This window comes from Rhea pennata, chromosome 3 (assembly GCF_028389875.1).
Source record: "Rhea pennata isolate bPtePen1 chromosome 3, bPtePen1.pri, whole genome shotgun sequence".
NCBI classification, from domain to species: domain Eukaryota; kingdom Metazoa; phylum Chordata; class Aves; order Rheiformes; family Rheidae; genus Rhea; species Rhea pennata.
The window spans coordinates 5,311,881-5,326,641 of NC_084665.1; the positions used below are offsets into that span (position 1 = coordinate 5,311,881).

At 45.5% G+C, this 14,761-nt stretch overlaps 1 protein-coding gene and 1 long non-coding RNA gene across 2 annotated transcripts; one reads left to right on the plus strand and one right to left on the minus strand.

The window, feature by feature from the left end:
• Window positions 1–618: 618 nt before the first annotated feature.
• LGALSL (galectin like) lies at window positions 619–6,825 on the minus strand. The gene is made up of 5 exons (XM_062571430.1): window positions 6,738–6,825; window positions 6,573–6,644; window positions 6,329–6,417; window positions 5,741–5,918; window positions 619–3,003 (listed from the first exon to the last, which is right to left on the minus strand). Exons 1-5 carry the CDS (start codon window positions 6,768–6,770, stop codon window positions 2,860–2,862), a joined length of 516 nt encoding a protein of 171 aa, XP_062427414.1. The 5' UTR covers window positions 6,771–6,825; the 3' UTR covers window positions 619–2,859.
• LOC134138163 (uncharacterized) lies at window positions 6,575–8,040 on the plus strand. Its single transcript, XR_009957817.1, has 3 exons — window positions 6,575–6,650; window positions 7,377–7,488; window positions 7,657–8,040. It is a non-coding gene; the product is annotated as an uncharacterized LOC134138163 (long non-coding RNA).
• Window positions 8,041–14,761: the final 6,721 nt, after the last annotated feature.

Sequence of the window (14,761 nt, forward strand, 5' to 3'; positions counted from 1 at the left end):
GGCGAGCGCTGCTCTCAGTAGAGACACACAGAGGTGAAACCAGAGGGAGGCTCAAAAAAAGCATTTTCCTGAGACAGAAAACCACTGGAGCAGGAGCACACTGGAGCAGGCAACATCCTGAGGGCCTCGCTCCCGATGGAGATGCCACTGGCACAGAGGTGCTTAGAGCTCATCTCCGCACCCCAGCCTATGTGCTGTGCTGTGCCGAGCCTGTGCAGGTTAAGAAAGGTTGGAGGATACCCCAGCCTACCTCAGCTACCAGGAATCACAAGGGGCTGGAAATACAATTCAGCCAAATCCTTTGTTCTGGGCTGCAGCAAAAGGTATGGAGGAGAAATCTCTATTGGCTTTGTGCTACCAGGAAGCTCTTTTGGTTCTGCGCTATCATAGGGTCATGGTGCTATTCTCTCCAGTCCGGTGCTTTCTGGCCCACCAAACTAGCAGGGGGACCTCAGGCAGTGGCACCGCATCAGGAGACCTGACCTTACACACATAGTTGAGGAAAACGCTAGGCAAGGTGGGTACTAACTATCTCTCTGAACAGAACTTCATCTTCTACCTGCATCTGCTTTAGAGCTACAGACCATTTCAAAGCTAGGGAAAAATCCAAACAGCTCATGTAGAAGCACCTTTCCCTTGGATTTTTATTATTATTATTTTTAAAGAATATATTTTGTACCAAAACACTGTCAGCATTCTTTATACAATGGAAAATGATGCCATCATCATGTATCATGTAAAAGAATAAAAACAGAGCAAGACCAGAATATTTCATATCAAGATTCAATCTGTAGTACAGAGTTCAACGTAAATCCTGAAGCCACACATCAAACAAAAAGATCATCTGAAAAATAACAGGCTCTGGCTTAATTTGGAAAAAGTCAGGGAATTTGAACATTAAGGCTAAAACTTCCATTTTAAACTTTTAATTTGTAGGTGGCAGCTTGATTCTCAACTCATTCTCAGTAGCAGCACCCCATTGGCTTTACAGAGAGATTTACGCTGTGTGAAATCAGAATCAGGCCTTTATGCCTTTGTGCTCAGAGGACTCTGACTGACCTCAACAGGCTTTGGACTGCAGCCATAGCTGGAATTTCAGCTTGCAGTCTAAGGCTTCTTAACTGCAGGCCAAATTAGCGCAAAATGAGGCTTTGTAACTTGCATCCTATCCTTAACTTTGGATATTCCAGTTCTGGTTGCCTTAAACCACTTCTTCATTGTGAGCTTAACACAGTTTGTGAAATTCTTTCCCCCCCCCTTTTTTTTTTTAAAAAAAACCACTATGCTACAAAAATTGCGTTTGTAGTCTATGTTTGAGAAAGTCCCTATATTACACGTTTTCAAAATTGCCTAAATATACATTTATACCACAACTACTCAGAAAGACCTGCTATAGTCTATTGTGAGCAGCCAAGGAAAAAGTGTCATCCTAAAGAAGTCAAGAAAAGTGGCTGTGTTCACTTATAGTGTAGCACAATGACTGTGTTTATACAGCTATACCTAGTATTTAAAAAGCTACTTGAAAAGTTATTATTCATGTGCAGTAGCTGATTTTCAAGCATTAATAACTTGGCTGTCTAGACAAGTTTTAATTGTCATATCAAAGGCCAAATATTTTCTTAAATAAGTGCAGAAAATCTCCCATCTCCTCAGGAAAGAGGCTAGTTGCTGAACTAAGAGATTTCCAAATTTAAATTTTTCGAGTTAAAAAAGCTCAGCTTAACCTACAAATTTGCTATTTAAGTTTTAAAAACAGACTGATCTTAATTCAAACCTATCCCGTGCAGCAAAGTTAGAAAGCCCTGAAAAACAGTTTATAGCAAATATGTGAAGAGTTCCCCCCAGCCCCCACCAACTACCACTCCCACATTTTCCCAGGGCCTAGAGGGCTTCACCAAAATGTAACTAAATGTTCAATAGGAAACATGATTTTTCAAGAATGATATGTTAAGTTTAAAAGAACCTAAGACATTTTGTACATTCAAAATGTTTACACTTTGCTCTTCTTAACGATCAGTAATAGTTCATTTTTCTAATAATACATACAATGAGTATAAATAAATAAACTACAGATAAGCTTTAAAAATTGTATTAACAATACATTGTGCAAAAACTTGTAACGATCTACATTCTATGCAAATACCCTGACTAAAATATACAGGCTGTGTCCTGACACCCTCATTCAGTTTTTACACAGTCCTTGGGCCAGATCAGCGGGTCGGAGCAATCCGTGAAATTCCATTGCAAGCAATGGAGGCAAGCTGATTTACACCAGCAGAAAAGCTGGCCCCCAGGTATGTGCAAAAATCCCATAGACATCAGTGGGAATTGTGCTTGACTAAGGACTAGACAGTTTGATCGTACCCCATTAAAGTGAACGCGCGTTTTGCCACCGATTTCCATGGAACCAGGCTCCGGCCCTGTGTAAGGGCCTCAGCACGTGACCCTGTGTTGTGCTACACTACTCCACTTCAGTGCAGAAACAATATATGCAAAAGAAAAACTTCTTTGTTGTTGCTGCTCTTCTGTAACTGGTTTTAGTACAGCATTTCAGAAATTGCCTTTCTGTGAGATTAAAAAAGAAAAAAGACTGCAAGTCTTTCTGAATCCATTCCAATTTGATTATCCAGCACGGGTGAGCTATTTTGATCCAAGAAAAAATGGCTCAGTGTCTATTAACCAACAATGTTCTTCATTAGGATAAACAACAGCCCAGTTCAACGGCATATGAGGAAAGGACTGCACACGGGGAAAGGAACGGGGCAGCCTTCCTACTATAGTTGTGTCCAGAGCTGGCTGTCACTTCTCCAAACAGATGATGGCACCTGAGCCGCTTTGGATTGTACAGTTCTAACAAGGTCAGCCAAGTTTTGTAAGCTGAAGATCTCCATTTATCTTTATTGTGTCAATTGCTGACAATGTTTCAATACGGTGGTAAAAATCAAAGAGCTGATGTCCATCCACAAATATTCTAAAACGGGGATGCTCACAAAGTATCTCAACCTGTAAAAAATAAAATGATGAGCCATGTTCACAATGTAACTGGGAAGTTTTATTTCACAGGACAGAGTACTCAGCATTTAACTGCATTTGGTATTGCTGCACATTTTGCTACTTACATCCCATGTAACAGAAAGGGCAGAGACCAATTTGCCCCTGTAGTCCCAGTTACACTATGATGGATCTGCTCCTACTTCACAGGGGCATTAATTCAATCTCACACTGTCATGGCCAGAAAGACTCTGGATCTCACTCCTGTGGCTCTGCAGATTACAGTCCCACTGACATGAGGGAGGTTTTGCCTCTTGGAATAATGCCAGAAGCAGACCTAAATTGCTAATTACAGGGGCAAGAAACCGTATCTCCAACTCACATTTCTCATGCCTTGCTACAATTTGTTGCTGCAGAATGAGGGGGCAGTTCCTTCTGCAACACTCTCCAGACTTTGATAATTTACTGGAAAGGAGCAAAGATCAGAGAAGGAATGGGTTTGCCCTCTGCTCTCACAGACTAGTGCTGCACACACTCACACAGCAGCTGCACAACCAAAAAGACTGCACTATTGTGGATACATCTGGCCCAGGACTCCCTGTCAGACCAGACACCGTACTGGGGCTGGGGCAAGGGAGATTTGGTGCAGGATGTCCTGAATTCAGTTTGACCATTGACAGGAGGCGCAAACAGGATCAGGGAGGGATACAGCTCATCTCTCCTCCCAGAGCCCCGCAGAAATACTCTGGAAAGGCAACAAAGCCTGGAATTGGACCCTTCGCTCTGAACAGATCTGGGATTCCTGATATTACTGTGACTCAAAAAGCTGCTCTGTTGCTAAGCTTCGCACACACCAGGAAGCAGGGAGTTCAGGACACAAAGTAAGTGTTTACGATCCTAGCTTGTACACACCCTTGGAGACCTCTGAGTTTGGAGATGCTAAAAAGAAAACCTGCAGAGAACCCATGAGTAAATCCGGGTGATTGCTAGAGGCTGGTGGTCTGCAGTGAAACACTGCTCTCAGGCACTTGACTCTACAATTAGAGCCAGTGACAAATTGGAAGACCCCACATTTAGGGCACACTGCCCTGGGAGAAGTGGCATTGGACAGTCTAGGAGAATTTAATATTTTCATAAGCCTTGTCTCATTGGGACCTGATAGCGCATCATGTAACAGCGAAACAACCATGCTACTGTGTTGCTCCTGTGTCACTGAGGCAGGTGCCTCCAGCCTTAGGCCTTGTTATGTAAAAGATCTGGTTAGCCTCAACACTGTTTACGATCCACTTTTTCATATCACCCTGGGCAACACCAGAATGATAACTGAACTGGATCACAAGTAATTGTAATTGGCAAGAACACTTAATAACTGGCAATAACACAAATTGAGAGGGAGACTATCAAGAGTAAACTGGAGCCTAAATTCCATTGTGTGTCTTGGGGGGGGGAAAAAAAAAAAAAAAAAAAAAAAAAAAAAAAAAAGCTCTCCTTCTACAGTATCTCATGCCAAAGATGTGTGATATTCCTGTCTTCTAATGTAAACTGTCATTAGTGGGGCATCCAGAGAATATGCCCTAGATAATTTGTCTAGCTTGTCTGAGGGCCCAGCCACCACCCACTGAAGCTAGTAGTATAACCGTCTCAGCAAGAGCAGGACCAAACCTCCAAGCTCTTTCAAGTGCATTTCCCACATGCGCCAAAGGGTGTTGCCAGTTACGACGGGAGAGTTTGTAGGAGCAAGTGGAGCACAGTCAATTCACACCAAAACCAGTCAAAAACACCCTTGCAAAACCCAAGCATCTGGGGAAACAGTGAGTTTTTGGGGCTGGGGGAGATTATCTTGGGGGCAAGAAGGATTAAGAGAGTTTGGCAGCTGGTCAGAGCACTGGCATTTATCAGAGGGGCCACCAAGGTTTCATAAGACGGGTGGAGAGGAGAAGGAGGAGGAGAAGGTTTTTTCTGGGTCAGCCGCATGGAGAGGGCGTGCAGCCTTTTTTCCCAATGTAGCCAAACAGCTCAGAGAGAAGCCCTCTGCAGCTGCATACTTTGTTAGTCCTGATTAGCAAAGACATCTTCACATAACCATAAACACTTCAGATGGGAAACTGCTTCTAGGTCAGCACAGTCCATCCCTTGCACCACAGCACTTCCATGTACACCAATTTCAAGTGACTACCAACTTACACTTGATATGAGATTTAATCCCAGAAAAGAATACCACTATTGCTTAGTTATTTAATCTGCTAACACAAAGGGCTACAGTCAACCTCAGTTTAACATCCCTAGAGACAAAGGATGAACAAGATCCTCATTACATGCACTGAATTGCAAACTGTATGTCCATTAAAGAAAAAAATGTGGCAGTCCAACCAAGTATTTACATTCTCCGTTAATAACTTAAAATGCAGTAATAACATAGAGGCACTTCTTAATTTATAGCTCTAAAACTAAACTCAGGAAGTGTGCTTCCTCACAGAGTTATTACCATCTCCAGCTTGTCATAACACCCCAGTGATGTGTTTATAGCCCCATCTGAAGCGCCTGCGGTTGCCAGCGGCAGCAGAATCAGGATCCCCGCACAACTTTTGATCAGTACATCCAACCTGGCAATCACGGCCTCCGCCAAAGAGGAGCGTGGGCTTGCGGGCTACCCCGCGGCTTCACGGGGGGCGAGTCCCGTTCTGCTGCCCTTCTCCTCAGGCGACTCTTTACCAGCTACGGCGTCTGCCGCTGCGCTCTTAATACTCACCCGAAAGGGTTGGTCCGGTATAAACGGAAAGTAAGGAATAGACGATTGCTCTTCTCCCCATTCTCCGGCGACACAGGAGTTTCGGACAAACTGCCTGTCGGTAAACACCGCTTTCAGTTCAATGGCTACGTCCGCAGGAGGATCCTCCGACTCCCCGCACGTCAGGCTGATGCCGAAGCTGCAACACCACGAGAGCGGCTCTCACTCGGCCAGAAACAGGCAAACAAACCCCAAACGCCACCGGTCCCTTGTCTCAGCTCACTGAGACGAGCGAAGGGGAACGGCGAGGCCCAAAAGCTCGGCAGGGACAGGGACGCCATTAGAGCATATGGATGTGTCTGTGTATATAGATGTGCACATGTATATTATATACATATATATATATGGTCTAATGTATGTCCTGCTTCACAGCAAGCGAAATGCTGGGATCCCCTTACCGGAAAGGCCCCCTCCGTGCGTCAAAGGAGAAATCAGCACGCTATATTTAAAAGGATAAAAATAATCCGTCCTGGGAAAGGAGGGATTCGCGTGTGCCCGCCCGGCGGCTCCCCGGCGCGGCGGCCGCCCGCGGTGCCTGGCGGCTCCTACCTCTCGGGGTTGAGGTCCACGATGCCCATCACTAAGATCTTCTTCCCGGGCCTCATGCCTCCTTTGATGTGCCCGCAGAAGGGGACGATCTGGAGGAGGACATGGGTGTGGGGTGGGTGGTGGTGGCGGCAGCGGCGGGGAGGGGGCGGGGGGGGTCACTCAGCCTCACCAGCCGCCGCGCTTGGGCGGCAGCGGCGGGGCGGGGGGCATAAAAAGGGTTAAAAAGCAAGAAAAGGCGGTTTACCAGGCGAGGGAAGTACACATCAGCTTGCACCGGGGATCCCAGGGAGTTGTTTAAATGCCCGTCCTCGATTTTCTACAGGTAAATAAATGAATAAATAAGCAAGCAAGCGAGCGGACGGAGCGCAGCGGCGAGGCCGCGAAGGTATGGGGGGGGGGGGGCACTCACCGGCGCGTCCCGCTCCGCCACGGTGCCCGCCATCTTGTGGAAGCGGCGGCGGCGGCGGCGGCGCTGGAGCGCGCAGGGCGGGAGGCGGCGGCGGCCGTGCAGAAGTAGGAAGGCGAGAAGGAGGAGGAGGAGGAGGAGGAAGAAGGGGAGGTGGCCGGCGCGGAGAGCCCTGCCCCTGGCCCGGGGCTCACGGGCTCTCGGCCACAAAGAGGAAGCGGCGTGTAGCGTGAGGGTTTTGCCCGCTCACCTGCGCCGCTCGCTTGCCTCTGCCCTCGCCACCTGCGTGTGACGGGTTTTCGGCCCTGGGCCTAGGGGAGAACAGGAATGGCCCCACGGTTTTTATTTTTCTTCCCTGGCACGGCGCTGTGTGATGCCCCAGGAGTTCTTCCCACAGCATGTCAGCTTTCCCTCTGCTGTAGATGGAGTCACTTTGTTTATTAAATAAAAATAAGTTTACTGGAGGTAAAATCAGGCCAGGCAGTTCTCTTCGCCAAAGCACAAACCCTTGTGAGGAGGCTGGTTATTATTATGTCTTTGTTTTCTTGCTCTTCTTAATTGAACTTTTTGAATAATTAGAGAGACCTGGCCCTTTGACTAGCTGCTTTGCCTGGTGTTCGTCCTTTTTGGCTTGTTTTCCAGAAACTAGAATAAAGGCGACATTTGTTCTGTTGGCCTCGGAGGAACTGACTGGAACAACTGCGGTATGAGGATGTGACAGGGAAGGCGCTCCCGTGCCGTTAGGGAACTGACTGTAAGAGCCTTTCTGCTTCTCTACCACGTTCTCCTCTCGCCCCGCAACACCCCAAAGGGTGTTGAATGGCCTGGTTGCACCACCAGCAAGGCGAAGCTGGAGGTGAAGGAGCCAGGAGTTTTGTCCCCACTGTCTTGCCTATGGCACAGCTATTTCTGTTTCTTCTAGGGAGGCTTTCTCCAGCAGAAAAGGTCCATCTGCCTATGTACTGCCTAGCAAGTCTGGGGAGTGAGACTGCCCTCCTGGGAAGCAATATGCCATGTACTTCAGCAGGAGCTTCCCCATGGGACGTCCTGCTCTGCAAGGGCCAGGATGGGTGCCACAACCTGAGCTACTGCATTCGTTCTTCTGAAACAGGGAGAGGTCTGAGCCAAATCTGTCCCTTCACCCACACGGTCTTGTTACATTGTCAGCGCTGAATGGGCCCCACTGAATATTTGTACCAGCCTCCCTGACAGGGAAGCTTTGAGGTTTCATGCTGATTCCTGAAGGCCTGAGCTTGCAGAGCTGACACTGGAGTGAGTTGATAGGTATTTGTGTCCCACTGAAATAAAGCTGAGAGTTACGAGTTACTGAACTTGACTTGTTGACCAGGTACAAAAAGCATTTTGCAGAAACGTTTTGCAGCTAGGTATTGTCTTCCTGTTCTGGGTTTGTATAGCCCTTTGCTGGGACTCTTAAAATACTGAGAATTGCATATGGATTAAGAAGAAGTGGCATGGCATGAGCACCATTTGGGAACATCTAATGATCTGCCCAGCCCAGCCACCAAAGCCATTGCTGAGAACTGGCAAACCCAGAACTTCGTCTTAATCCGAGCACCTTGTATCTTACAGCCGCTCCCTTTGATGACTTAGAGAGGTGTATCTAATTCTTAGCTGGCCTTCACCGAAAAGGAATGCAGCACGATCGCAGTTTTGGTGTGGTGTAATTATCTTGCCTTTCTTGCCCCATTACCACTGACATTGCTCTCCTCACGCCTGGGTTTATAGGCTGGCTTGTACAACCTCTCTGCTTTGCTTTGTTGTTGTTGTTTTTCTTAATGACGTTGTCAAGAAGATGGGAGGTGTTTGCTGGTTTCATGGAAGCTTCCTTTGGTTTCTGTGTGGCAAGGCACTGAAGTCCTGGTTTTTGAAAGACTGAAAAAGTTGAGTAATAAGATAAAGAAGAAAGTCTGGCAATAAGTTTTATTCACATGAGCAAGTAGTGGTTGGAGCCAAGTGTTTTATGATGTTTTAACCACAAAATAGTTCAGGGGATTTTCTCCCTTTCAGAGCTACTGCTGGACTCTTATAGTGCTGATATACATGATATACATGGCTCCTCGTTTTGACCTTTTGTAGCGTTGACACTGCAAATCATTGGACAGAGGTTTGGGGGACTAAGCCCAAGCTTGCATAAATTTGCCCTGCGCCCAAGGCGGGGGTTTGGACAGGGTGGTGCTGATGACTTGCTGCCCAGCAGTTGGGGATGGAAGTCAGCAATGTACTGGAAAGCAGAGTGGGAGATGCCATACTTCCCTTCTTGCTGTTGCTTCAAAGAGTCCATCTACTGGATTCTGCTGGCACCACGTAGCAGGACTGAAGTGCAGGGTGACCTCTTCACACACCGGCTACCCATGGACATGCTCTGAGGCCTGCCCTCCCACGCTCACTCACAGGAAATACAAAAGACTGGTGTCAGCACAGATAGCACCCGGAGGGTGTGTGGTGCACCTGTGCATTTTCACAGGGTAATGCCGTCCTCTTCTCAGGGACGGATGTGCAAATCTGGCACCCAGGGCAGGACCCACCTCTTGATTTGCCTTTTCATACTGGCTGACATTTATACAGACCATTTCACAGTTTAAAACTTAAAACTTGACATTTATTTAGTTTGACTTTCTTTTTGCTGATCGCTGAATGATCTGGTCTGAGCCTTGCCCTTAGGGGTTCAAACTCTCACTGTGCATGAGTCTAGTAATGAAGACAATTTTCTGGGGCTCTCGGGAACAGCAATCGAGTAAATTCTTGTGTGCAGAGGTGGGCCTGGTGAGTGAGTCATTTGATTGAGCTCAAGACCTGCTGCATGTCTGCTGCGAAACATGTGTCTATTAGAAATACTTGTCTTGCAGATTATTTACTGGACTCTGCACCAGGAACTAGGGGTACGTACATAAAGACACTTCAGATAAGGCATTATTTATTAGCTGATAACTGATCACGTTCAAAACCTTTTAGCTCTTCCAATCCTTTTCACAAGGAATCGATGCCCAAGTGCCTGGGGCAGGCAGTGGTAATACCTGCAAAGCTGTAATGGGAACTGGAGGCATCTGCAAGGGGCAGACTCTGTTTATGACTTGGAGGCTAATTTATCCTACTGTGCCTTATGAAGGCCTCCTTGTGTTGTGTCTCTAGCACTTTTAGTGTGAATTTCATGATATTGGCTCTTTTCAGTTTCAGTTCGAGGGTTTCCGACATTTCACAAATACCTGGTGTTTACTTTTTCACACATTCTTTTGTCTAAAAAGGCAGTTTCTAGCTTGTGAACATGGAGAGCAGTTTGAGAACATGGCTACTTCTGTAAGAACTGAAACCCAGTGGCAAATAAAGAGGAGCTGTTACACATATTTCTTAAATATTGTGATTTTTAGGCTGACCTCCTCAATTTTGGTGAAGGGTTAGTTCAGCATACTTTATTATATCTGCCAGAGGACATGGAAGAAGACTACAAAGGGGCTTTTAACCGTAAGCATCAGCATGCCAAAAGGTCTTTCTACATACGTTTTAAATTATTACCAATTGCTCCATCTGGAAGAGGCTTCCTGTTACTTTATATGATCTGAGGGACAGGGTGGGGGCTGTTTACTATTATTAGAAGCTTCAAAGAAAATATTCTCTGTTTATGAGTTGAAAGACCTGTCTTATTATTTCCATTTTTACTATGCTTTTCCACTGACAATTACTCTCTCTTTCTAATTCATTCCAGCAAATGAAGCCTTGACCACGAGAGGGTTAGAACTCTGTATTTTAACTACCAGCCCTGGCAGTTAAAGCTGTATGCAGTGTAGATTCTGCATTCAATTGCATATGGGCAAGGCAGTGTCTCAGTGAATATGCTTAGATATAGATAACTGGTCAGTCCAAACCATTGTACCAGTTTGGGTGCATTAGAAGCAGAGTCTGGTGAAACTACAGTCAGTATCTGACTGTGTCCCAAAAGTCTGCAGGAGCAGCTCTGGACAAGGCTCCGGTGACTGCTCTTCATCCTCCAAGAGGGTTCAGAAGACCCAAGCTCAGGTGGCACAACTGCACCAGCAGGAACCGAGGCTAGTCCTGAGAAGAAATGGGCAGATGGAAACTCTGCTTTGGACTGGTGCAGCTTTGCTGTGTCTCCCTGGGTGGGTAATTAAGCAAGGCTTTTACTGCCTTTACACAGAGGTTTCGGGTGCTGAATTCTCACTAAGGTGTTGTTACAGTCTAAACTCATCTTTCCATTTGGATCCTATGAGGAATCCTCCATTAGTAACACTTTGCTCTGACAGGCGTCCTGCTGTGCATTGCGGCAGTTGAGAGTGAACTAAATAATTAATTAAAGAAGCAAGTTTTGTTGAGTACATGACTTAGAAAATGGAAAAGAACAGGACTATTGCAACAGTGAACTATGCAGTGGATTTCAGTGGTAGCCTTGGACAAACATGTTCTGCCTTACAGTTTCTAAGCATTGCACCTGACCATCCATTGTTTCAAAATTACTTTCTGTCCCATAATTATCTTCACAGGGGAAGGCCAATCCAAAGTGATTTCTTGTTTTTCTTTTCCAAGGTTGTTTATTAATTTCAACCTTTAATAATAAAGGTGAATAAACAAAAGAAAAACATGGCAATATACTACCTAGCATTTAAAATAGAGAGAACATCTGTGTGTGCTACAGCACACTTCATTGGTGGGCATGAAAGTGTCTTACAAAAGTCATAATCCTCATTTCAAAGGTGAGGAAACAGAGGTGGTGAAAGGGAAAATGAGCGGCAAAGCAGGGCAGGAGTCTCACGGGCCTGTACTGCAGGCAAAGATGAGGGAACACAGGAGACCAAACTTGTCCTAACTTAATCAGGACAGCTCAGGTCCCAAGTGAAGACACAGTGACACTGCAGGAAAAGTAGCAAATCATGCCACAAGCTATGGAGCCAGCGAAGGCTGGTTTCCCACAATTTTGTGTCTGAAGAGTAGTCCAGGGGTTGTCCGATGTTGGCTTTTGATGGAGTGTCACTATGGCCTTTCCCTCGCTCGAGGAGTCTGCCTCCTCAGCTTTGGCATCTGTTTCCACAAAACCTTTGGGTGCTTGAGAATTTTTGAACCCTTTCCTTTATTGTGGATGTGATCAGCATGAGCCAGTTGAATCGCGGGGTACACATGCTTAGCTGCACATGTGCACGCACACAAACATACGTGTCTTGGCCTCGTTGTCATAACGTATCTTACCCTTTGCAACCTTGCACTCGGTCAGCATTTTAACGTTGTAAAGTCTGTACTTTTAAACTCCCCCCCCCCCTTTTTTTTCTTTGTGGAGTCCTGAAAGCAAATAAAGGGTGGTACAGCAAGGATGTTCACGGTGTTGATTTGGTAGACAACATTATTTAAGCTTACTGGAAAATACTTTTCAAGGGGAGACACACAATGCCTCAGAACTGAACTTGCAACTCTGTGTAACTGCACCTTTGTGTAACTGCACTGACTGCCTGGGCTGGCCCCTTGCACCCCATCCTCACGCAGGGCGTAGCTGAACGTGCTGTCCTTGGAGGTCAACTCTTGGTGCGGGGAACAGTCTGTCCTCAGGTTTGTCACACGCTGTGCTACACAACTGATAGTTATTGTTCATGATAACCGCTTTGCAATAGATTGCAGCGTAACCTTCTGATTAACAGTACATCACTGTCTGCTTTCTGTTTCCGTAGACGAGCATTGCAAAAGATGGGTAGCAAGGGCAGATTGTCCAGCTTTGTTGTTCACCTCCTTTGACTTTCAACTCTCTCTTCTTGATGAAGCCCATGTTACCCATCAATTAAAAAGATGCAGGATTGTGTTCTTAGCCTACAGGTGTTTTAATACTGTTTTAAAGTTTTAATAATAAACATTCCAAGATTATCCAGTGAAATGTGCTATATAAATGCAGATTAATGTTATTAGAAAGCCTGCAGGTTCTTTACCTTGTGTGTCTCTTCTGTGGTGTCTGCCAGCAGACCTGAATACATTTACTTCTCAGATTAATAATCTTAGATGTAATATCAACTGAATATTATAGCACATTGTACCATACAACCTATGATAATACTGTTTAGCATCTTTGTTATTAGTGCATCTCTTCATATTTTTATTGTTACAGGTCCCAGAAGCATTACTTGTGGTCAGACCTCAAAGACCTAGTAATATTTCAATTTTACAGTAGGAAAACTGAGACCCATTTTTCAAGCAAAAACTCTGAGCTAGTGGTGTTGAAACTGGTCTCCTACCTCTCACGTGCTTTATCTCCAAGCACTGAGAAACATCATTTTTTCAAAAACACTGAAGACTGTAAATTACAGAACCTCAACATAGAGCTTGCAAATGAAAGTAAATTTGCTAAACAAAATTGTTTCTCCATCCATACATTGTGAGTGGAATGTTTACTAGGTGCTTGAGTGGATGGGATCCCTGTGTGTCTGGCTACTCTTGGAGAGATATTTTATCCAGGGGGAAAAGCCCTCACTTGTTACCAGTGGCTCCTGCTCTATTGGCTGGCTACTGGATGTTTTAGATCTACTATGTACTTTATTAGTAATTTTCTTTTGATACAGAGGCTTTATACTGGTTACTACTATGTTCCTCAGTCCAACAATGCTTTATAGACTTACAGGCTTGAGACTGTTCATAAAGAGTCATTTGGAGAAGTGGTGGTGGTGGAAAAGGGACAGCTACCTCAAGTTCCCTCTTCTGCACACCTTACCAGGAGAACAGCCATGTTACTAGGCCAGACATGTTTGTCATCCTTTCCATTTCATGAACCTTGCCTTCCTTGCTACCCTGTGGCCTAGCATCAAGACAAGCGGAGGAATATTTCTCTCACTCCTGATGAGGAGGATGCTTTGAAAGGAGATGCTGGTTCAATCTCTGCTAGAGTGAGGATGGCATTTCCAGTCTCCCTCACCTTTGGTGAGTGTCCTGATCCCCCTGGTCAGCACTGGCAATGTCAGAGGTAAAGCAAAGAACAAGCCTCTTGTTTCATGACCACGTACCAAAGGGATTCCAAGTCCACCTTAAGAAGACAGAGATGCCTCTTTCCTTAGCTATTGATATTGGTCATGTTAGGTGTTAATTGCAATTACTGTCTATTACTGCAAATCCTATTTTTACATGCCTGCCTTTCCCCTTGACTTACATCAGAAGTGCAGGTGAGTAGCTTGGGCTTGGGAACTCCATTGAGCCAAGCATCTCAAAGGGAGGTGTGGGAGCTGCTGTCACCACACCTAAACCTCTTGCTGATCTGTGGCCTACATGCCAAAGGTGAATAGTTGTTATTGATGGAGGAGCTGCCTTGTTTGCTTCTATACCACTGAATAAATAAAGCAAGTTTCCCAGCTGTTCCGTACCAACTCTCTGTGTCATTCTCTTTCTTAATCTCCCTGTCTTTCCTCTGTGGCTTCCTCCTGCAATTTGAGCTCTGACAGGCAACCCCCAGAGTGGTAGGGTCTTCTCAGCTGAAGAGAGCTTTCCAGGGGCAATCTTGCTTTGAATTCCTTGAGTGTCCTGAATGCTTGTCTCTACATCCTTCTTCCCAAAACCATCTGTGACAAAAGATGAAGTTTTTGCTCTGTGTTGCAATGGCCATGTTTAATAGTTGAACATTGAAGTTGCTAGCCACTCCTTACCAGCATGCCCTATTCCTAAAGAAGCCTTTTAAACTAGGACTGCTGGAGGGCAAGGGCATTTACTGACCAAATCATCTGCAGAAGAGTTGATCTTTGCCCTTCAATGTTGCAATATTTTCCCCAAGTCCATGACCTGAATAGCACATTAGATTTCCTCAAGGGTGCCTGGTCCCCTTGTTGTCCAAGCAACATGGACATGGCTCCTGTTGTTTGTTTCAGTAGTTGCAGTGATCTCAGTGACATTATAAAAAAATACTTTGGATGATCCATCAAGGTATTTCCAAAAGCAGAAAAGCAGAGTGATGGGACACACAAAAGCCCATTATGAGAGTAGTACAGTAGTTAAATGGACAGCCTCTGTGGATGTTCTGGGTCAATACAAGTAATGAT